The sequence below is a fragment of the Thunnus maccoyii genome, chromosome 24, assembly GCF_910596095.1.
Source record: "Thunnus maccoyii chromosome 24, fThuMac1.1, whole genome shotgun sequence".
Classification (NCBI taxonomy): domain Eukaryota; kingdom Metazoa; phylum Chordata; class Actinopteri; order Scombriformes; family Scombridae; genus Thunnus; species Thunnus maccoyii.
In genome coordinates this window covers 5,239,851-5,262,633 of record NC_056556.1, presented here as the reverse complement: position 1 = coordinate 5,262,633, position 22,783 = coordinate 5,239,851, and the positions used below count along the sequence as shown (strand labels likewise).

The following is a 22,783-nucleotide window of genomic DNA, read 5'->3' as shown; positions in this document are numbered from 1 at the left end:
TGGTCTCCAGGAACTCATGAGCCAAGACAAAATTCTTGATTCTTAAGATGTTATTGATCTTTTGTTGAAACAAGTTGGGTTTGTTTTTCTTTTCTTTGTAACATTAAATCTTGTGTTTCCATGTATAGTATTTAATTTTTGAACTTTATGCTTCTAAAGTTTTGAGTGTAGTCAGATTAAACTTTATTCTGCATTCAACAAAGATTACAAGAAGCCAACCAAAGCCTGAATTCTTCAAGCTGAAGCGTTGTATGGAAGCAGAGAGCGATGTTTGAAACTGGTCCTCGACCAGTTCACTGACCAGTTGGCCAACTAGGAGTTAAACTGGAAAGTCTCTGTCCAGAGCAGCCTGAATGACTTGACTTCTCTTCAGCGGTAGTTAAACACTGCTTTATCACGAAGACCCATCTGTAACATTCGGGCCAATCCGGGTCGTAACGGATCACTGTATAATTGTAGTTTGACTCCAGCTGAACCCACATCAACCTGGACCTGCTGAGACAAAACATGGCTTTGTGATTCAGGGTTGATGTCGAATAATGTTAAAATTAGAAGATAACTCCTTTAGAGAACTTGAATTAGTCTTCCCTCAGCATTCCCCATTGCGATACATTAGCCTGGAGTCACACTTCAAGCCACTATTTCTCAACAATATTGTTTTATTTTTATTATCATTCATTATTTTTATTTATTACTTTATGCTTTATTGTGTGTCAAGACGTTTAGCTTTTCATAAATAAAAATAAATAATGTTTTCATTTATCCTAAGATGTTGTGTGATTTCTTTGAGTAACAGTAAACAGAGGTCACTGCTTGGAGAAGAAGCTTAAATTCAAGCTTTAATGTTTCCTCCGGACACTAAAGGTTATTTGTGGAAGGTGGTGCCCAGACGAGGTTTTATATTAATAAAAGTATTAATGTTCCAACACGAACAGCGGAAATTAAACATGATTACATGTGTAGTAATTATATTCAAACATGTGCAATGTGGGAGGGGAACCCCAGTCTGTAGGGGCTTGACTGAGTGACGTCACTTCAGCTGTGCTCCAAGATCATAGTGGTTGTACTGACACTGGCACTGTGATGGTCAGGAAAGAGTAGAGCAGCCAGACTAAATGCACACACAAGATAAACTCTCATATGAATGAGTAGTAAATTCATGCACTGATCAACAACATCTGTCATCAGGATGTGAGAGAAAAAGTCTTATGAAAGGCAAAACATGTCTTATTCCACCACCTGGTTCACACACACACAAAGGTGGAGCATAGAAAAACATCACATACAGTATGTACTGTATGAAGGATAACTCTCATCCTTAAAGTATTTTGGTTTAGTTTCTGTGTCTATTAGTGAACCTACATGAATTGAGAGCAGAGCGAGCTTAGTGCCAACACAAGAGGATGAACACCAGGGTTCAGGTAAAGCCTGAAATAATAATAACAAAACATTTCACCAACATTACCTGTGCTATGACACTATTAGGAAATATGTTAAAGTTAAAATGTGTTTCTCTCAAATACTTAGTATGGCTATCATCATCGAATATCTTCATCATCATCATCTGACCAGGGCTCAGTGGTCACAACTGTCTGAAGTACAAAAATAAATGCAAATACTTAAAAAATGAGAACTTGCTGCCAGTAGAAATGTCTCCTGGTCACTCAGTGTCTGAACAGTCCACTTACAAACTGTGGATTAATGGTTATAAATATGTTGATGCTTGTCAAACAGCTCATTTTTAGCAGTAACATGCAGACACCAATATATCACATTCTGATATCTGATGTTGGAGGACATCAATTGAAAACTAATTGTGCTGACAGTGGTAAACACCCCTGTTATTATTTGAACTGTAGAGCTGATCCAGCTGTGCCAACATATATATATATATATATATACACACACACACACACACACACATATATATATATGTAACACAAGTTATTGTTATTCAATGCATTTACCATAAAGGTGAGAATACATGCGCACTCCAAATTTAGGGGTGGTTACCTGAGGACAGGCTGATTAGCAGGATGAGACACACCTGGGCCCGGTGTGCCCCATGTATGAAGCCAAAGAAGCTACCACCTCAGAGCACATGGAAAAGACAGGAATTTGTTGAGAAATGTTTTGTTTTTCAACAAAGGAAGTCTTTAGTAAGATAAGAAGTTACTGTTCTCTGCAGGTAAGGAGTCTGAACTGAGCCCTCACAAGCTTTGAAATGTTAGCTTAGTTTTTAATAGACTACATCAAAGTAAAGCAGTTTGGATGTGATGAATTCTGGCCTCTGTGAAGGATTTCCTGCTCTCTAGCTGTATTATATCAATGGGACCAACAGGAGGGCTGTGGCTCTGTATGTGGACAATGACTTGAAAGTTCAAGAAAATTTCTAAATGTATATTTAGATTTTTCTCATGTTACTGTAAGTATTGGTGGTTAAGTAACTGTAATTAACAGACCATCTATTGTTTTATGTTTTGAGTAAGGGGCAGACAAAATAAGATTTTCTTCTCATAATCTGCTTTGTGAATTCTGTATAATATTTGATAAATCTCTGCCAGTATATCAGGTCTGGACTTAGATTTGATTTCTCTTATTGTAGTTAAAGCTGCACCTGAATCACTGCATATAATTGAGTTGTCTGCTTTATTGTCCTCTATCCACCAAAGTGCACATTAATATTGCCAACATCTCAAGAGAGGCGATTGAATTTCTGTCCAATTGGTGTCATCCACTGGGTGGCAGTGCAGTGCAATGTTAGGCTCAGTGAAGCCAGATAACGAAAAGATATCCTGAGTATGTTGAACTTACTTTGTAGTACAGGGGCCTGTTTCAGAAAGCAGGTTTAGTGAAATGAGGGAAACTCTGGGTTTTCAGTTTCAGAAAGAGAGCTAACTTAAACTTGGTGTCAGTTACTGCAGTAACTGACTCTGTGAAGTTAACCTGCTCGCTGGCAGGTTTTCTTCAACAAACCCTGAGTTTCTCTCCGTCTCCTCCCTCTTACAGAACCAGACACACTGTTTCATTTCCTCATTCATTCAATCCGTATCAAAGCGCATTCATTAGCAGAGGTTCACTATCTGTCAGAATCTAAATCCTGGTTGAATATTAGTTTAGTTACTCAAGGACTTTCTAAAGTTACCACTTTATATAACTATATATTTACATTTTATAATATCATCACATCACCAGCACAGGTCCTCCGACAGCTGAAGAGTCCTTAAATCAAAATATATAGTGATTTCTTCTTCGTGGTACAAATTGTTCAATAGAAATAGTACACTGCAGGATTCAGAGCGCCTTAAAAAACCTCAGAGAAAATCCAGCTTGGTTATGTGTGAAATAGAATATCATTGGTCACTGGAATCTTTGTTATAAAAGATGCTAAAAATCAAACTTTAGATCCTTTGTGGTCAAGTTCAGTAACACGCAACAAAGCAAACTGTAGAAGAAATTTTGAAATCAAACTCCAGACTGCTGATTAAGAGGAAAATGTTAATGCTTGAGTAACAGATCAGTACTGTCCATCTGGTTTTATACATGTACACATGTAAGGTACAATAGCCTAGGCAGTGCATCAATTTTGACATGCAACAATCCTGAAATAGTCTGGAAATGCAATAAAAGGTACAGAAGCCTGAATAAGATGAGAGCAAATAAGCTGATGTGAACCGTTTTCTTCCAGGATTTAAGGGGTGATTCTGATGAAACTAGCTCAAGGAATAAAGTCCACTTGAGCCGTTCAATCACTCATGATATGAACACAAAACCTTCCTGAATAAACTGAGTTGGGATTAATCTCAAACTGTGACATTTGCACTCCCAAGAATGTCAAGTACAAAACAATAGGAAACCTCCAGTATTTAAAGAACACGGCATAGAAGAAGAAGATCCCACCTCAACCTTCTGGTCAGGTAGAAATGGATCTCAGGTGCAGGTTAAGTTGCTGAGGCCCAGTGGCCCACTGAATGTCAGCAAGTCAGAATATATCGAATATAACTTCATACTTCAACAGATACTATATACTATTTTTCTTACCTACAGTATGTAAATGACACAATAAAACATATAATATATATAATATATTCAATATTTCACTGCATTTGTTAATAATAAACTTTAAACCATGGAGAGAGGATTGTTAAAGTTAATCTAAATGTCAAGTTATTTTAAATAATAGTTGGGTGAAATTATTGATGTGTTAACATGAAAGCAGCTTGTTTTAAAGGTTGTAGCTGCTCAAAGTGAAGATTAGACCTTTACTGTTATTGATTTTACAGCAATGACTCTTATTGTTGTTGAGTGAAAATCTCACATGTCTCACATAACTTTGGGGATTACCCTTATTTGTTTCCCATCGTCACATTTCACTTTGTAGCAACTCAAAATTCGTAGTCAAAATGGTCCAATTTCATCACATCAAACAGCTGGTGTGACAATAATTCTTAACAGAAAACTCACAAGACCCGTATGTACATTGAAATAGTTGTTGGTCTCTAATTGTTCCTCCTGTTCATATTTGCCCTGAAATACTGTCAGACTTAAATGTAAATGATGGGAGTCAATTACTCAGTTCCTGAAAAAATGCGTTGTTAAATTCAACTTAGACTAAAATGAAGGTTCAGTAGCCTGAGTTAGATAAAATCAAGAGGGTACCCTCCACATTTGCAGCTTTTCAATATGAAATCCCTAAAACGACGAACTTCAAAACACAAGACAAAACAAACCAAAATAATAAAGAAAATGTAAACAACACAAGTTAGACTTCCAGTATATTTTAGACATGGACTTTCAGAACTGTATGTTGGTTTTATGGTTGGTGGAGAGAAGCTGTGGCGCATCACTCTGAAAACTGGATGTAACAATGCAAGCATATCAGAATTCCAACATGCATGTATTGTCACGTACTTACCAGTGATACTTGCAGGACTAGTTCTTCTCAAACAAGCTCTAATTTCCTCTGTGGTTTAATCAAACAGGAAGTCAAACTTGACAACACGCCCTGCAAAGCTCTGAGAGACTCAGACACAAAGAAGAAATCTAGAGAAACAGAAGAAGCAAAGCAATAATCTTTATAAACATTATTACTGTATTTGTTTGTAGATTTCTTCATCCTGTCATTTTCCACTAAGTGAAGACTTATTGTATCTTTGATTTGTATAATCTTAATAAGTACAAATCTTTCTTTTCAATTTTCAGACTGTCAGGATGTTGCATCCACTCATCTTACTTCTCCTATTACAGTCACGGGGTAATTTCAATAAACCATGCTTGAGTAATACATGGATGTGTTTGCATGTACTGGAAAGCAAAGAACACAATTCAGCTTCTGACAAAAAAAGAAAAAAAAATCCTTTTTATGTAAGTGCAATGAATGAGATGAGATTAAAAAAAATGTCATGAATGTAATACAGATATCAAAACTAATATTAAATTATAAGAAATTGATCATTAATTCAAGAAGGAAGGCTGGTTAGAGTCTACAGTTAAGCAGCTCTGTGAGGCTGCACTTCACAACACCAAGTGAGGTTTCCAGTGTGAATTCAGTCAAAATTTACAACAGTGATTATAGATCAAAAATATTTTTTGTGCACTTACCAACTGATTAAAAGTGAAAATACACAGTTGACAGTTTACTTTAACTATGTCCAGATTAGTCTTGTAGGAGTATTAAAGAACAAGCTGTTGTCCTCCTACAACCTGCATTAGTTAGTACAGTATTGACTAATTGAATATTATACTGTTCAGTAGCTTTAACTTGTGTAATTTTAAAATATCACCTGAATAAGTGGTACATGAATACACAACTTTTTTTTACCAGAACTCCAGAACAGCTCAACAGAGATTTAACATTTAAAAATTAAAGGGAAAAATGTTTAGTAGTGACAAGGTGAAACGGTCTCTTCAGAAAACTGTAATGTTTGAAATGTTGAAAATGTCAGACTCAGTCAACCTTACAAACAGAACAACATGAGAGAGACAAGAGTTTACTCCCACGCTCACTTTTCAAATTTAGTTTCTCTTTCTGTCCGTCTGCAGCTGCTGAGATAAAATGTCACACTGTTGTTAGAAAAACAGGAAGGTCAAAGAGTGAGAAACAGCTTACTGACAGTCACTGACTTCACTTTGCAATGAGAAACTTATGACAGTCTTCAGTGTCTCCATATACAGCATATTGGCTGAGGACTTTTTTTATTCCTTATTCAATGATTACATTTTTGTTAGTTTTCTTTTAACTTTTTTGGATTCACCTGACTGATGGACAGTCTTTCAGAGCTTTGATTTTCCATCACATCATTATTTATGAAGACCTGAGCACTGAGTAGTGTGAAGGCCCTGTTGTAATGCAAGGAATTATTGTTTTTTGTCCAAATTAACCACAATTTTTGAAACTTGCCACATGCATCAGAATTGTGAACATTTATATGTTTTATGGGTCTTGGACATGGGTGTTGCAAAATGGCTCGCTAGTGCCCCCCATGAAATGTTGAATCCCCCACATATAGGTTTCACCTAGATGCACCAAATTTGGAAGGCACATGTATCATGTCCAAACTTTCGAAGAACCTCTTGGAGCCATACTCTAAGCCCAACAGGAAGTCAGCCACTTTGAGTCAAAACGCCTTCAATTTTGGTAGGTTACATCTAAAGACCTTTGCAATGCTAAATTGCGAAGCTTTTTGGTTTTCATTGATCACCATTGGCGTGGCGTGCCAATAAATTTGGCCCAAAACATGTTTGGAGCATTAAACAGGAAGTTGTTGTAACTCAACTTTACATTGTCCAATCCGCCACAAATTTCTCATGCTTGATAGGAGTCCAAGCCTGAACACAACTACATGTCAATATTGAGTCATAGTCATAGCGCCAACTTCTGACAACAGGAAGTAGGCCTTATGTGACAAACATCCTCCGATTTACATGAAATTTACATGGTGTGGTCTACACATGATATACAGCAACATGACATGTAATTAGTGGGTGTTCTTTAGAGCCACAGGAAGTGATAGTTATCTCCTACATGCATGTCCAATTTTCATGAAAATTTATATCGATTATATTCTGCTAAATGTATTGCTGCATTAATATTTCACGTATACACAATTTCTAATATGTCATCTCCAGCGCCACAAACTGCACACAGTAAATAATATTTTACCCATTCACAAAGTGTCCGATAATTCTGAAAATTCAGCGCCATCTCAATGGACCTCCAGCAGCGATACAACAGCTGGCGCTCCCTCCGATGCACGTGAGGTGTGAGGGCCTGTTCATCGCTGTCTATGATCCGACTTCCTGGATATTAAATGTTCATCTGCAATTTTCTGTAGTTGTCCCAGTAATATTTGTTGTTAAAGTGTTCTGTAGCAGCATATTACATGACACGGTTAAGCTACATTTGAGTCAAAAAAAAGGTTATAAATGCAGTTAAAAGAACAATAGGCCTACTTTCCACTTATATTTTAAGATGTTTGATTTGAAAAAGAACTGATTTTAATTCTTATTATAACTATTCTAATTATCTGTTAACTCCACTTACTCTTTCATCTGTTTCTATCTGCGGATATGTCTTGTTTTTCCCTCTGCATTGAGTGCTGCCAGCGCTGCCAGCTGGAGAGTTGATCACACTGGATGGTAGAGGAGGAGATGCAGAGACGCTGATATTCGTCTGTTTAAACAGGAGTTTAGCTGACTTCACTGCATTTAACACCAGAGCTGAGAGCGTCAGAGGTGCATTGCAATGCTGTCCTCTGCTTACATCATCTCATGTTGATTCAGTGTGAAAGAGCAACAGCCAATGAGGAAACCCAAACACTGGGCTGGTCAACCAATGGTGTAACTTCATCACTCACTCAGTCACTCACGGTCCGTGGCCGATCCAGCCAAAAAAGAAAAGAAGAAACTTGCTGTATTTTGTGATGTCTTTGAATTTATAATATCAACACCAACGTGAGCATTTGGTGGCATTACGACTGCACGGTCCGCTTCATAGTAAAGATGTAATTAATTTATTTTAGAGAAATAAAACCCGAAAGCAGCAAAATAGTTTTCAAATGGAAACTTTTGTCATGGTGTGTGTTACAACCAAATAATTTTATCAGATATAATTTATTCCTTGATCAATCCTTACTTGAAAAGGCTGATTTTCTAGAGATCCCACTCCCTTTATACTTACTGTGTTTTTACATACTTCCAAGCGAAGTCCTAAAGAAAACCTAAAGTAACAAGAATCATCTAACCTTTACCAGAGCCAAATTAAATACATATATTTAACGTATGAGGGTCAGATGATTACTGGCTTTCTACAGAAGTTTGATGATGGAAACAGGGAGTTCTGAGGTCAGAGGAACATTTAAATTCTAGTTTTATTATATGGACCATGTATTTTAATTGTTTACACTCTTTACATTATTTGCATGATATTTAAGATCCTGCTCAGAAGTCCATGTCCAAAAAGTCTGCCGTGCTTTCTATGCCAATTTTTACTTAACTGTTACATCTGTATTATATTAACTATTATAGTTTGACATTTTAGGAAATACACTTATTCACTTTCTTGCCAAGAATTAGATGAGAAGCATCAGACAGCCACTTGTGACGGCCCCTCTGCTTTGTGCTTCTTGTTGCTGCTGTGTTCTTTGTTTGCAGGAGCAGGTTCCTGAGCAAACTGATTAGCAGGATGGGACACACCTGGGCCCCGTGTGCCCCATATAAAAGTCAGAGAAGCTGCCAGTTCAGTTCTCTTCTCTCCCCCACATACTCCTGTGTTACTTTTTAGTTCATTTTCTTTTGTTTCACCACCCACACAGCATAAACTCATTCATCCACTCCCTGCATGACTGATTTTACAGACTGACCCTGCCTATTATTTTTTGTTTGTTTTGAGTACTTTGTGCTAAATAAATTTACTTTCGTACTCTCGAATACCCATGTGACCTCCCGTTTTATTGCTACAGTCTAGAGCCGGGCTCCGACAAATGGGAGCTTGTACTAAAAGTCTTTGGAGGTATAGTGATAAGTTTGTTTGGTTTGGTTAAAGTTGCTGCCTCTTAAGCAAACAAGTAGACGTCATTGTTTGCAGGGTTTTGGTGAATTGTAGTAGCAAAGTTCCACTGTTTTCCTCTCTCTGATGGTTGTAATTCTACTCCATTACATTAATACCACACAAGTAGTTTGAAGTCTGAAAATCTATAGTTTTGTCCCCCATCACTTACACTGTAAGTGGATTATGAAGGGATCTTCTAATGGTCAGTATGAACATGAGGAATGATTACAGCAAGAAAAACATGTTTCAGTGTTCATTTGGGCTCCTGACTGTTGTTTTAAGACAGACATGAAATGTGAGCCTGTCTTTTAATCTTTATCTTGGGGCGTTGATATAACTGTTAAATATGTTTGGTGAATATGAAGCCACCTCAAGGAGCCAGTTAGTTAATTAGCTTGGCATAAATACTTAAAGCCTGGTTCTGCCCAATTATCAACAAAAAGAAAACAAAAGTCCACTTACTAAACACCTCTAAAGCTCACTCACTAACATGATATATGTTGTTTGTTTAATCCGTTGAAGAAAAGAAAAACAGTATAAAACGGCAATTTGCCATTTTATGAGGAATTATCAGTGTATGATGTATTATAAGACCTCTTATAATACATCCATGGGAGTTATGTGCCAGACGGTTTATCGGCTGGGACCAGTTGCCAGGCAACCACATGCAGAAGGAAGTTTTTTATTTATTTATTTTTTCTTCTGCTCCGCTCAAATTTCTGAATGTTTTTATTTTAGAGGCACCAGTAAATTGAAGCACCGCTGTCTTACTGAAATCAAGCTTCTCCCTTTATGACAGTTACAGAGTGACTAAAACATACAGAGAGTGATCCCGAATCGTGAATTTTTTTTTACTGTCCCTGACCAAGTGTATTTTGTGCCTGAACCTAACCAGAAGTTAACCACAGCGTTGTCACATCATAAAACATAATTATTTTGCACAACACACACAATGAAGAAACAACACGTACAAATCTCGCGAGAGATTTGCAAATCTAAGGTAACCATCTAGACCTAGATTCGACCTTGCCCAAGGACACTATAAAACTTTTATAGTTTCCTTGATCTTGCCATGGATGTAATATAAGAGCTCTTAATAAAAACATCCATGGACCTTGCCCTCATTTCACCCTTCACTCTCAGCTTCAGCTGTCAGCGGCAACCTTTCCAACTTTTTCACTCTCTGAATACATTTTTAATCTGTATATACTTGATATATGTTTAAATATCAACAGAATCATTGTGAACTTATGTGTCTTACTTGTATTTAAGCCAAACTGAGAACAAGGAAAATGTGGCTGTTTTACTTTCTGTTCTGGATCGCAGTGAGAGTCAGCGCCATTAAGTTTTGGATAATTTTAAATGTTTTTAACTGACATCTTGAGAAAATTTTAATATCATGGTATATTTCTGTGCATGTTTTGTGTTATATTTCAATTTCGATTTTAATTTTGTGACCACATCCTCTGGTTAAATAGATAGTCTAGCTTCTGTTTACCAATGCAGGCCAGTGCCTCCCCATTCACTATCTAGATGCCTTATTAATTGTTCCAACGGAAAACAAGAGCAACCTACCAAGGAAAAAAGTCTGAGGCTACTGGGAAAAAGCAGAAGAATATGTATCCATAGTTAAGGTGTTCAATAGAAAACTGGCAGCATTTCTTCTTGTTCTGCGTCATTTTGCTGATATGATTGTTGTTGTTTTATGATGCTATTAATAATTAAACATTTGGACCTGCAGTGGTCAAATAAAATAACCAGATCAAAGGTCCACAGGAGTTTTGGTTCGGGGGTTTCTTCCCCCAAGAAAATTTGATGTTATTTAACTAAAAACTATGCTTTTTTTTAAACACAATTTTGGACTGTTATCTATGTGCCATAAAAAAATCACAAAACATTGATGAAACAGGCTTATAGCGAATGGATTTGAACTGCGATTTTCTCATCATCAGGCTGTAACCACCAGCCAGCTGTAGGGACGACTATGGTTAGAATTTTATCTTTATCTTACCCACAAACAATTCATTTGTCCCATTTTGCACATATCACAGAGATACAACAGACTACATTAATGCCATCTCACCACTTGCCCCCTGTGTTGAATATCATGTTATGTGTGTATTAATGTCTGTGCTTGTTCAACGTAGGAGTTGCAGGCCTGCAGCCTGGGAGCCTTGGCAGCCAGGGAAGTCAGTCCTACACAAAGCATGAAACATAAGTCAGCAGTCCCCCCCCCCATGATAGGTGTTATACACAATGATAACATCATGAAAACTCTTTACGACATGAAGAATATATGAAAATAATGTTAATTAAAATAAAGCAGATTATATTTCTTTATCTCAGGAGTGGGGACAGCTTATGGTTCGGTGTCACCACTGAGAGCCAAGAGCTGTATTCCCTCTTCATGAGGCACAGTCCCACAGTCTCACTGAGGCCAAGTGTTCCCAGCTGGAGGGGAAGCACAGGATGGTCAGCCTGACTGATGCCGAGGTGATGAAGAGTGAAATTAGTTTCTTTTTTTGCAGCTGCAGTGCAGTATTAAGTTGCCCTAAGGAGGTGTCATTTCTGTGTGGGGTTCTCTAGATTGGTGAATGCCTACATGTGTCATAGTAGTAATAAAGTATAATAAGGTTGTCTGGTGTGACCGCTGTTAGTTATTGGTTTGATTAATGATTTACAGTCTAATAATGTGTGTTGTATTGATTACTAACGGTGGCTGATCAGGCTAATTATCAGCTAATTGTACTATTTCTATGCAGTAAATGATTGTGTGCGTGTTTTTAAACAACTCTTCAAATTAAACTTTATGTGCTTGATTATGTTATTACTGACTTCTGATGAAACTTGAAAGCTATTAAGAATTCTGTTGCAGATATCCAGAATGTTCATTCTAGATATCAAAAATGTAATTGTGGATATCTGAAGTTGAGAGCCCAATAGCCTACACATGAATGGCAAAAGCGATGTAATTTGTCCTCGGAAAAATGTCATTGTGAATATCTGAAAGGTTCATTTTGACTAGGAAGAACTGAATTAGATATCTGTGATGCATATCCAGTCTAGCTGTTAAATGTATCTTAAATTTATTTTTGACTAGTAGACAATCAACGTTGCCGGTATCTTGAAATACAATTTCTACTAGTAAGACTTGCCATAACAGACTATAGTATAACACCTGCTGCGGGTCACTAAATGTGACAGAATATAGTGTCATGACCCGGCTCTTAGGACATGACAAATAAAGGGAAATACCAACGGATGTACCCACAATTAATCATTTATCTGTAACGCCTCCTCTATTCCCTCATATTTCCTGGTGACATTTACTTTTACTTTTACTTTGTCTGACATCGTGACGCAGATTCTTTTCTCCATCTTAAGGTAATGTAACCGACAGTTTCCAGTGTTTTACACTTTAATGGCTCTTTGTTCATGTTGTTAGTGTTAACTACTGTTAAATTAGCTCCTCTATAAACAGAAGAAATCTGCCGTTTGATTGTTAAAAGTGTCGTTTGGATCTAAAAGTGAACTCAACTACCGGCGGTAATATTTTCCGCCATTTTGCAGTTGAGTTTGAGTGTGTCGAGTAACGTTAACAGTTGAAGTAAACTGATCGTCAGTAGTTCAGCAAAGTGTTTTTATTACTGTGTCCCAACAGTTTTCAGGTTTTCCTGCCTGAATCAGCCTGTGGAGGAGGCGGAGATGAGCCGCTGCTCTCCCCGCTGTCTGAGACCCTAAATGCGGCTCCGCTCTGCCGGACAGCCGCTGGAGAACAGCTTTGACTTCATGTGTCTACAGGTGAATATAGACCTGTTTATATTTATACTACAGGACTGATGTGGAGACAGAGGGGGAGATTTAACCTGTTAATTTATTACCGTGTTTTCACGTCGTCAAATATTAGAGAGATAGAAAAAACATTTAGTCAAAATCACAGATGGAAACCGCTGACCTCTCCCTCCTCTCAGGACAAGGACACAATTTAACAGATGTGTGTTAAAATAGTCCAAATGGAGCCCAAATGAACATTGAAGCATCCAGATGAGTCAAATCAAGTAGATATCTTTCAACGTTACAGTCTTTTTAGTGCCAAAGTTCCTCTTTTTGTCTTTTTGTCCACTTGATATGACTAACTCAGACTGATGAAGACTCATATAAGCTTCACATCAACTTTTAAATGCAGTTTTGCACAAAATGACTCCGTCACTTATGCTACTTTATGCTCCACTACATTTTACTCCAGTCCATTTATTTGATTGATTGATTTGTTTATTGTAGTTAGTTTACAGATTGTGGTTTTACATTTTGAAAAAATCATACTTATAAAATCCAATGCAGTGTTAAAGATCAAACCAGTGCTCCTCAACCTGTTTGGCTTGTGACCCCTGTGACCAAAAAGCTGCATCTAGTTGGGACCTCTTTACTTTTCAGATGGTTTCATTTATAGAATTGCTAGTGGGTCCAGAGAGGTAAAATTATACAATATTTCACTGAAAAGCAAATATGAAGCTACAAAAAACAAATAAACACAGCAGCAGAACATTTAGTTTTTCTCTTTTCTTTCCTTTCTGACCCTTTGGGGGGTCTGAATCCTACAGGTTGGGAACCACTGGACTAAACACCAGCTACTTCATTTAAAAAAAAAAAAAAGTATTAATTTAATCCAAAAAGTAATTCTTCCATTGTTTCTTTTTTAAGATGTGTGTGTTGTGTCTGGTTGACATGTTTTGCTCCTAGTTATGGAGGTTTTATATGGAGGGTTTTAAGGGCTGAAACTAAATATATAAATACATAAATAATATAATGCTTAAATAAATGAATAAATAAATAATTATTTCATAATAATTGTCACCATAAATAAATGAATCACAAATTAAATGAGACATTAAATATAAGTTGAATTTATGTTTATTTATTTATTTATTTATTTATTCACTTGTATATTAATTCATTTATTAGTTTATTCACACTTTTATTTATCTATTTATAATCTTAATCATTTATATATACTTTTATTTATCCATAGCGTAACTTGGTGCAGCAAAACAAATAAATGTGTCAACTTCATCCATCAAAAGTCAGGGGGCGGGTTAAAGACTCTGATTGGTGAATGAACAGTATTACAGACCAGCAGGATCTGAGATCCTGAATACAGCTTCATTCATTTCTGTGTCAGTCGGGTCAATATCATTCCAATTCATTCAGTGAAGCCGTCAATCTGATCTAATAAAGCACAGGAACTGTAATTTGCCTCCATCTGTTCAGCTACAGCCGACATATCTACTATTGTAACACACAAGATTTAATTTAAATCTGCACCAGGTGCTGCCATCTTGAATTAGGCAAAAGCAGCAGATTCAAGTTCAACCACCAATCACAGGGCAGAGTCTGACCCCTGACTGCTGATGGATGAAGATGACGCATTTATTTATTTCACTGCAGCAAGTTACACTATGGATAAATGGAAGTATATATACAGAAAGAAAGAAAGAAAGTTATAAATAGATAAATAACATTTATATATTTAATGTCTGATTTAATTTGTGATTTATTTGTGGTGATAATTAAACACTGAATTACACAATTATTTATCTATTCATTTATTTAAGCATTTTGTTGTTATAATTATATATTTACTAATATATTTTAGAATATAGTCATATAATTATTTATGTATTTGTATATTTAGTTTCAGCCCTTAAAACCCTCCATATCAAAATAGCAGAAGGAAATGTTTTTATTGATTTATTTCTTTTATTCTCTTCCTGTATGTTTGTGTTTTAGAGGCAACAGTAAATCAACAGTTCTGTCTTAAGGAAACTGATCTTCTCTCTTTATGACACTAACTTACAGAGTGACTGAAACATTTAATGAAATATAAATAAAATGACAGCTGCTCAGTCAGAAGTTCGTCATGTATGTGAACCACTTCTTGTTGTTCTGCTGCTTTTACTTCCTCCTTCACTCTCAGCTACAGCTGTCAACAGAAGCCTTTCCTACTTTTTAACTTTCTGAATACATTTATAAATCTATATATACTTTAAAAAATGTTTTTATATGTTTTTAAATATCAACAGAATCACCGTGAATTTATGTGTCTTACTTCTATTGAAGCCCAACTGAGAACAAGAAGATGTTGCTGCTTTACTTTCTATTATGGACCGCAGTGGCAGCCAACAGTAAGTTTAGGATAATTTAAACTGTTTTAACTGTTATAATCTTTTAACTGACATGTTGAGAAAATTATGATATCATGTTATATTTCTGTGCATTGTTTGTGTTATATTTTTTGGTTTCAATTTTCATTTTGTGACGACACCCTCAGGTTAGATAGAGTCCAGTTTCTGTTTACCACATGTACACATTTACATGAACTGTGACAACAGAAATGTATATTTGAACAAACACTTATATTTGCTAAAAAAACAACATCAGAGTGTGTTAAATGTTAAATACTGCTGTAAATGCTAAACAGGAGGCTTTAAGTAAAGTTTTACTGCTTGTTATTTTGAGTATTTCTATTTTATTCTATTTTATGCTCCACTACATTTTAGAGGTAAATATTGTACTTTGTACTTTACTTTTTACTTAGTTTTTACTAAAACTAGAACAGGACACACTTGATTAAAGAAAAAATACATTTCAGTGATTAAACAGAGAAATTTGCATTCACATGTATTTTGTTTTATTTTATTTTACAGAAGAACCACTCTATGGGAAAATAGGTGACAAAGCTGTTCTCACATCAGACTCTGTAGTGAATCCCATCACCAGTATAGAGTGGAAACATGGAGCTGATCTTGCCATGGAGTGGTATGGAGGCGAGACTACCGCCTACCGACACTTCAAAGGTACCACTTTAATCTAAATCAAGCTGTTTGGTAGCCAGAGATGAATGATTTTATACATTAGTTTGAAGATTTTAACAAATTTATGTTGAGATTTTGGTTTAAATTAGGGGTCTAAATATTTTCTGTTGTAAATTAATTATATTTTAAGGAATTCTTGTACAGTAGTTAATAGGTTTATCCCAGATTTTGGCTAAATTAATGGATTATATTATAATAGAGGGGTTATGATGTATTTTCTGCATGGATTGAGTTTTTTTAAGAAGTATAACCCATTAAACTTGACAAATTAATACTGACCCTGAATTTTCACCTTAAGTACAGTATTGAGGCCCTTTAAAGGTATACTGTTTCACTTTCATGTGTTTTGGTAAAAAAGCCCTTAAATATCTGAATATTTGCAATCCAAAGATTTTTTTTATTAATTATCCCTGTAAAACCCAATTAAATACCTTAATTATATAATTATCAATGGGTAAATGAATAGAATTAGGGTTATAAAAAAGGAATTCACTTGCTTTTTCAGTGGGCAAAACTAGAGATTTTTTGTATGAAAATCAGCTGTTCTACAAACATTTTTAGTTTTTTAAAGTGCATATTTCTCCAGCTGCCCACTCTTAAGTGACCAATGACGAAAAATCCCTGTTTAGAAGCTAAACTTGTGCGTTTTTGCAGATCGTGGTTCGCTGAACACTTTAACTGGAGCGCTGACGATCACAGGACTGACTCCAGACGACAGCGGCAGCTACACAGTAGAGATCAACAACAAAGTCACCAGCAAGACTCAACTCCTGGTTATCTGTAAGTGGAGGAATTGTGTATGAAGTTTGTCTTAGTTTATCAAAACGGCCCTGAATTCAAAGGAAATGTTTTTTTGTTTCGTTTTCTATCAGCTCCTGTCTCTAAACCCACCCTCTCCATATGGTGTGAACCTGAGATGACCTACTGTGTCCTCACCTGTAATGGCGACACCACAGACGCTGAACTGGTCACCTACAGGGGGACGTCAGGTGACATGACGTGGCCTTCAGCCAAGGAGCACAATATAACAAAGGTAAACACAGGATAATAATGTTTGTGTGTCTCATCAGTAACAGATAAATCATGTTGCAAGAATAAACCAGAATCTAGTTTTTAAATTGATTCACATATTCAGGCATCAGTTGGTGACCAGTTTATTGTTGATAATCTGGACAAACTGTAAAAATACAAAGTGAACTCCTCAAAGAATCTGTATGTTTGGTTTATGAACTTTCAGCTAATATTGTTTTTCTCCCAATTTTAAGGAAGATGATGAGCTGTGGTTCAGCTGTGCGTTTGAAAACCCAGTCAGCTTCATCAGCAGTGAAATAGTCTTCAACCCCTTCAAGGAAAGTGAGTTATCACACCAACAAATATCTGCTGTAACACATTTAATGTATTAATGTATCTTACTGTTTTTCCTAAACATGACAATGTACAATGTACACATTTACATGAACTGTAGAACCAGGAAATGTATATTTGAAGTCTATCATAACTGTGACTAATTTTATAAATCTGGTTTAAGGAATAGTGATGTGATGAGGGGTCATAAGGTATTTGTTAAGAGTTTTAAAGAGATATTTGTCCCCTAAATTTAGAAATAGACTAGAATCAGTGGTGGAAATTACCTGAGGCACTTGGGTAACACTTCAAGTCCCCCTATTTAGCATTAATAAGATGTATATGAACATTTATAAACATTTAATAAAGGTTCATAACACACTATGATGTAGTTGTAAGTATATGTTAAAAGGACGGATTCACATTTCAAGTCTGTCTTAAAACAACAGTCAGGAGCCCAAATGAACATTGAAACATGTTTTTCTTGCTGTAATCATTCCTCCTGTTCATACTGACCATTAGAAGATCCCTTCATAATGCACTTACAATGGAAGTGATGGAGGACAAAATCCACAGTCCTCCTTCTGTGCAAAAATGTATTTAAAAGTTTATCTGAAACTAATATGAAGCTTCAGCATCCAAATGAGTCAAATCAAGTAGATATCTTTCAACGTTACAGTCTTTTTAGTGTCAAAGTTCCTCTTTTTGTTAATAAACTTCCACCACAGCTCAACAGGGAAACACTGTCTGAGGAAACACAAAAAGGAATCTTTAGCTAAAAAGACTGTAAATGTGTCAGATATCCACTTGATATGACTAACTCAGACTGCTGAAGCCTCATATAAGCTTCACATCAACTTTTAAATGACTGTGTGGACACCCTGTGGATTTTGGCCTCCATCACTTACATTGAAAGCACATTTGAAGGATCTTTAAATATCCAGTATGAACAGGAGGAATGATTACAGCGAAGAAAACCTCTTTCACTGTTCATATGGACACCTGACTGTTGTTTTAAGACACACTCGAAAAACTGTTAACCTGTCCTTTAAATGTTTATTAATGTACAGTATTTGTCAGCAATTATAACTTCTCCTATGAAGACATATTTTATATTATTATAACTGTTTTACTAAATTGTCTTTATCTGATTACAGTTATGGATCCCACATGAGGAGTTACAATCATTGACAAACACTTATATTTGCTAAAAAACAACATCATAGTGTCTTAAATGTTAAATACTGCTGTAAATGCTAAACAGGAGGCTTTAAATAAAGTTTTACTGCTTGTTATTTTGAGTATTTCTATTTTATGTACTTTATGCTCCACTGCATTTTAGAGGAAAATATACTTTTTACTTAGTTTTTACTAAAACTAGAGCAGGACACACTTGATTAAAGAAAAAATACATTTCAGTAATTAAACAGAGAAATTTGCATTCACATGTATTTCATTTATTTTATTTTGCAGAAGAACCACTCTATGTGGAAACAGGTGACGAAGCTGTTCTCACAGCAGACTCTGAAGAGTATGTCATCACCAGCATAGTGTGGAAACATGGAGCTGATATTGCCATGGAGTGGTATGGAAACGAGACTTTCTCCTCCCAACGCTTCACAGGTACCACTTTAATCTAAATCAAGCTGTTTGGTAGCCAGAGATCAATGATTTTACTCATTAGTTTGAAGTTTTTGATACATTTAGGTTGAGATTTTGGTTTAAATTAGTAGTCTTAATATTTTCTGTTGTAAATGAATTATATTTTAAGGAATTCTTTTACAGTATTTAATAGGTTTATCCCAGATTTTGGCTAAATGAATGGATTATATTAAAAAGAGGGGTTTTGATGTATTTTCTGCATGGATTGAGTTCTTTTTAAGACGTATAAGACATTAAGTTTGACAAATACAATTACTGTAATGTAATCCTTGAATTTTCACCTTTAAATTAAAATATTAAGGCCCATTAAAGGTGTACTGTTAAATAAGATATCACTTTCATATGTTTTGGTCAAAATAATCCCCAAATATCTGAATATATGCAATCTATAGATTAATTCATTCATTATCCCTGTGAAACCCAATTAAATACCTTAATTACATAATAATCAATGGGTAAATGAATAGAATTAGGGTTACTAGTGCAGTGCCTGTTCAAAATGTGCATGTTCGGGACGGGCTGATTTCTCAATACCCAGAGAGAGTTGTTCCTGTCCCCTAAACCCCTCTCATACAGACTATCGGTAGACGCTACAGTTTACCGATGCTCCCTAAATGCCTCACACGCAGAATATCTGGAGACTGAAGTTGATTGGATGAACTGTAGTAATCATTCAAAACGTGCCTGAGACATCCTGCACTATGTCCTGAACATACATACAAAGTTCCCGCGTGTGAGGAACAGGAATAAAACTTAACTCTCTAAACTTTCTCAATTCATTCTCTGGTAGTTCTTATCACTACTGATGTAATCCCACCTCCGAACACAATGTGAGTTGCAATAGCAGAGTGGCATGGAATGTACATGCAAAGTTTCATTCACAGTAATGTTACACAGTTCAATAGTAGAGCTTAAGGGTCCTATCTTATGCCTGGTGCAAAGCAGCACCAAGCGCAACGCTCATGTCTTTGCTAGTTTGAGACTAAGGCAGTTGTCATTTTCCCGTCCAGCGCTGACGTTGCTTTAATAGCAAATGCTCTTGTGCCCATCTGAGCGTCCATGGGGGTGTTGGTCCTAAAATAAGGTGTGGTCAAGTGCATTGCTATCTTGAGGCAGCAGAAAGCAATTGCGCAATTGACCAACAAAAACCTGGTCTGAAGTCAATGGTGCAGTGTTTCACTGTTATTTTAAGTGTTATCAGGATAGTAATATGCGCCTTCAGGCGGGTGCACAATGTACACTCTGCTTGTTACACACATGGACGCGCAGCAGCGCATAAACATGCAAAAGATAACAAATAAAAGGATTACAATGTGAAAGATTATTATTGTGTACATCAACATATTTTAAAAAATACACGTGATACTGGCTAGTCAGAATATTTATCAGAATTAGCTAATCACAGTAATGAGGGATGAAATTGTCTAATTGTTTGACTAAATCGTGGCAATACATGGAGGTATTTAAACAGATCTGTCAGGTTGAAGGTGTCTGTCAAGACCCAGCAAACAGAAATCAACAACAGATCAAACACAGATCAACTTTCCTGCTTCATCAGTACATGATGACATGAGGAACACATGAGGAAATAAATGAGGTGAAAACAATGATTAAACTAAAGAAGGAAATAAATCTGGACAGCTTCTAGCTGCTGCCAGCAGCAGGATCAGAACCTTAGAAAGTCCTGACAACTGTGTATGATGATTTTTTACTTGATTAAAATGATTTAATTTCTGAACAATATTTAACAAATATTCTTTAACATTTTTGAGATTACAGTGATCAGGTTTCCATACTTTCAGCAGTTAAAACCCTGCTGATTTTATTTGTTACTCCATGACTGAACAAAACAATTTTTAAGAAACCAAAGCTGTAATTAAAATAATAAACCTGGTTAAACTGGTGGTCTGGGGCCACGGGAGGGTCCAGGAGCAGCAGGGGTCAGTGTGCTCGTTATGAATCATGCGCTTTCACTACACGCACAAGTAGATCCGTTTCCTCTGCAGAGAAGTGCTCATTCTTACTACTTAGCAAATGCACCATTATAATAGCAATCCGCTAAGCTGCAAGTGCACCGGGCTTTTAAAGGGAATCGCACGTTATTGCATGTTACACCCAAAACACACTCATGATAATTAAGAGACTAAGTACAACCCAAAATGCACTTGTGCCATACGCTTCAGACTGTGCGTTTAGAACGTTAAAATAGGGCCCTAAGTCTCTTAAACATTTTCAAGTCATTATCACCACTGATGTAATACCACCTCCGACCACAATGTGGGTTGCAATGGCAGAGTGGTGTTGTCTGTATTTCCGCTTGTTGACTCCATGGGCAGAAGAAGAAGCAAATCAACGTTATCAGCATTATTTATGAGGTATTTTTATACATTTCTTGCGAAGGACAAACCCACATACATACATACATACATACATACATACAGACAGACAGACAGACAGACAGACAGAGATTCCTTGCTTTATACAGAGAGAAAAAAAGGGATTCACTTGCTTTTTCTGTAGGAAATCAAAAAGACTTTTTATGTATGAAAATCAGCTGTTCTACAAACATTTTTAGTGTTTTAAAGTGCATATTTCTCCAGCTGCCCACTCTTAAGTGACCAACACTGGAAATAAGTGACTCTAGCTGACAACATGCTGTAAGACGACGAAAAATCCCTGTTTAGAAGCTAAACCTGTGCATTTTTGCAGATCGTGGTTTGCTGGACATTTCAAATGGAGCGCTGACAATCAAAGGACTAACTCCAGACGACAGCGGCAACTACACAGTAGAGATCAACAACAAAGTCACCAGCAAGACTGAACTCCTGGTTATCTGTAAGTGGAGGAATTGTGTATGAAGTTTGTCTTAGTTTATCAAAATGGCCCTAAATTCAAAGGAAATGTCTTTTTGTTTCATTTTCTATCAGCTCCTGTCTCTAAACCCACCGTCTCCGAATGGTGTACTGGGACCTACTGTGTCTTCACCTGTAATGGCGACACCACAGACGCTGAACCAGTCACCTACTGGTGGACGTCAGGTGACATGACGTGGTCTTCAACCAAGGAGCACAAAATAACAATGGTAAACACAGGATAATGATGTTTGTGTGTCTCATCAGTAACAGATAAATCATGTTGCAAGAATAAACCAGAATCTAGTTTTTTAAATTGATTCACATATTCAGGCATCAGTTGGTGACCAGCTGAGGCAGAATCCAGGCTGTGCAGTTTAGGATATTTAGATAGTTTAGAATATTTCTGAAATTAGCTTTAACTATATCTGGTATATTAAATATGTTTCGCATTGTCTCTGGTAAATAAACAATATATAATTAAAATTAAATAAACAGTAACATGAACAAATCTGCAGAAAATAAAGATTTCAGATCATGGAAAGGGCCAGACTTGTCTCTGTAAAGTCATAAAAAAGTGACAACAAGAGCTGCATTTGGATACAAGGTTGGACATTTTTATTTTTATCCAATTAACAGGCAACTGTTGAGACGATCTAATATTTTATATGAATGTCATAGTTTCACAAAACATTCAAAGATATTTTGTTACAAGTTTAAACCTTCAGTGTTCAGACATTTCTAAAACTCTGAATATCTCCACGTGTCATGGCAATAATAATAAAGCATCACATTAATTAATTTGTAAATTTATTCATTAATTCCTGTGTTTATTGTACAATTAGATATTAATAAATTAAATGATTTATTACTTTTTATGTGACACTTTTGGTCCTCTATACACCAGATGTGGCTAATACAGTGTTTTTGTATCTCTTTTGTTTCCCATACAGTCTTGCATGTGATAAAAATGTGATATTAGAAAACTTGACAGGTTTCTCTGT

General features: G+C 36.1%; 1 protein-coding gene across 16 annotated transcripts in view; it reads left to right on the top strand.

The window, feature by feature from the left end:
- LOC121892294 overlaps nt 1-22,783 on the top strand; it is a 343,857-nt gene that overhangs the window by 138,413 nt on the left and 182,661 nt on the right. For 8 of the 16 annotated variants that reach the window (XM_042405250.1, XM_042405255.1, XM_042405264.1 and 5 more), the window contains 3 exons: nt 16,576-16,701; nt 16,794-16,954; nt 17,187-17,274. In XM_042405250.1, coding sequence (XP_042261184.1) covers nt 16,576-16,701; nt 16,794-16,954; nt 17,187-17,274 — 375 coding nt within the window. Of the gene's footprint in view, nt 1-11,390; nt 11,543-12,203; nt 12,434-12,710; nt 12,851-15,129; nt 15,232-15,753; nt 15,904-16,575; nt 16,702-16,793; nt 16,955-17,186; nt 17,275-22,783 lie in introns of those variants that run through there. The other 8 variants (XM_042405258.1, XM_042405259.1, XM_042405270.1 and 5 more) reach the window with 8 other exon arrangements.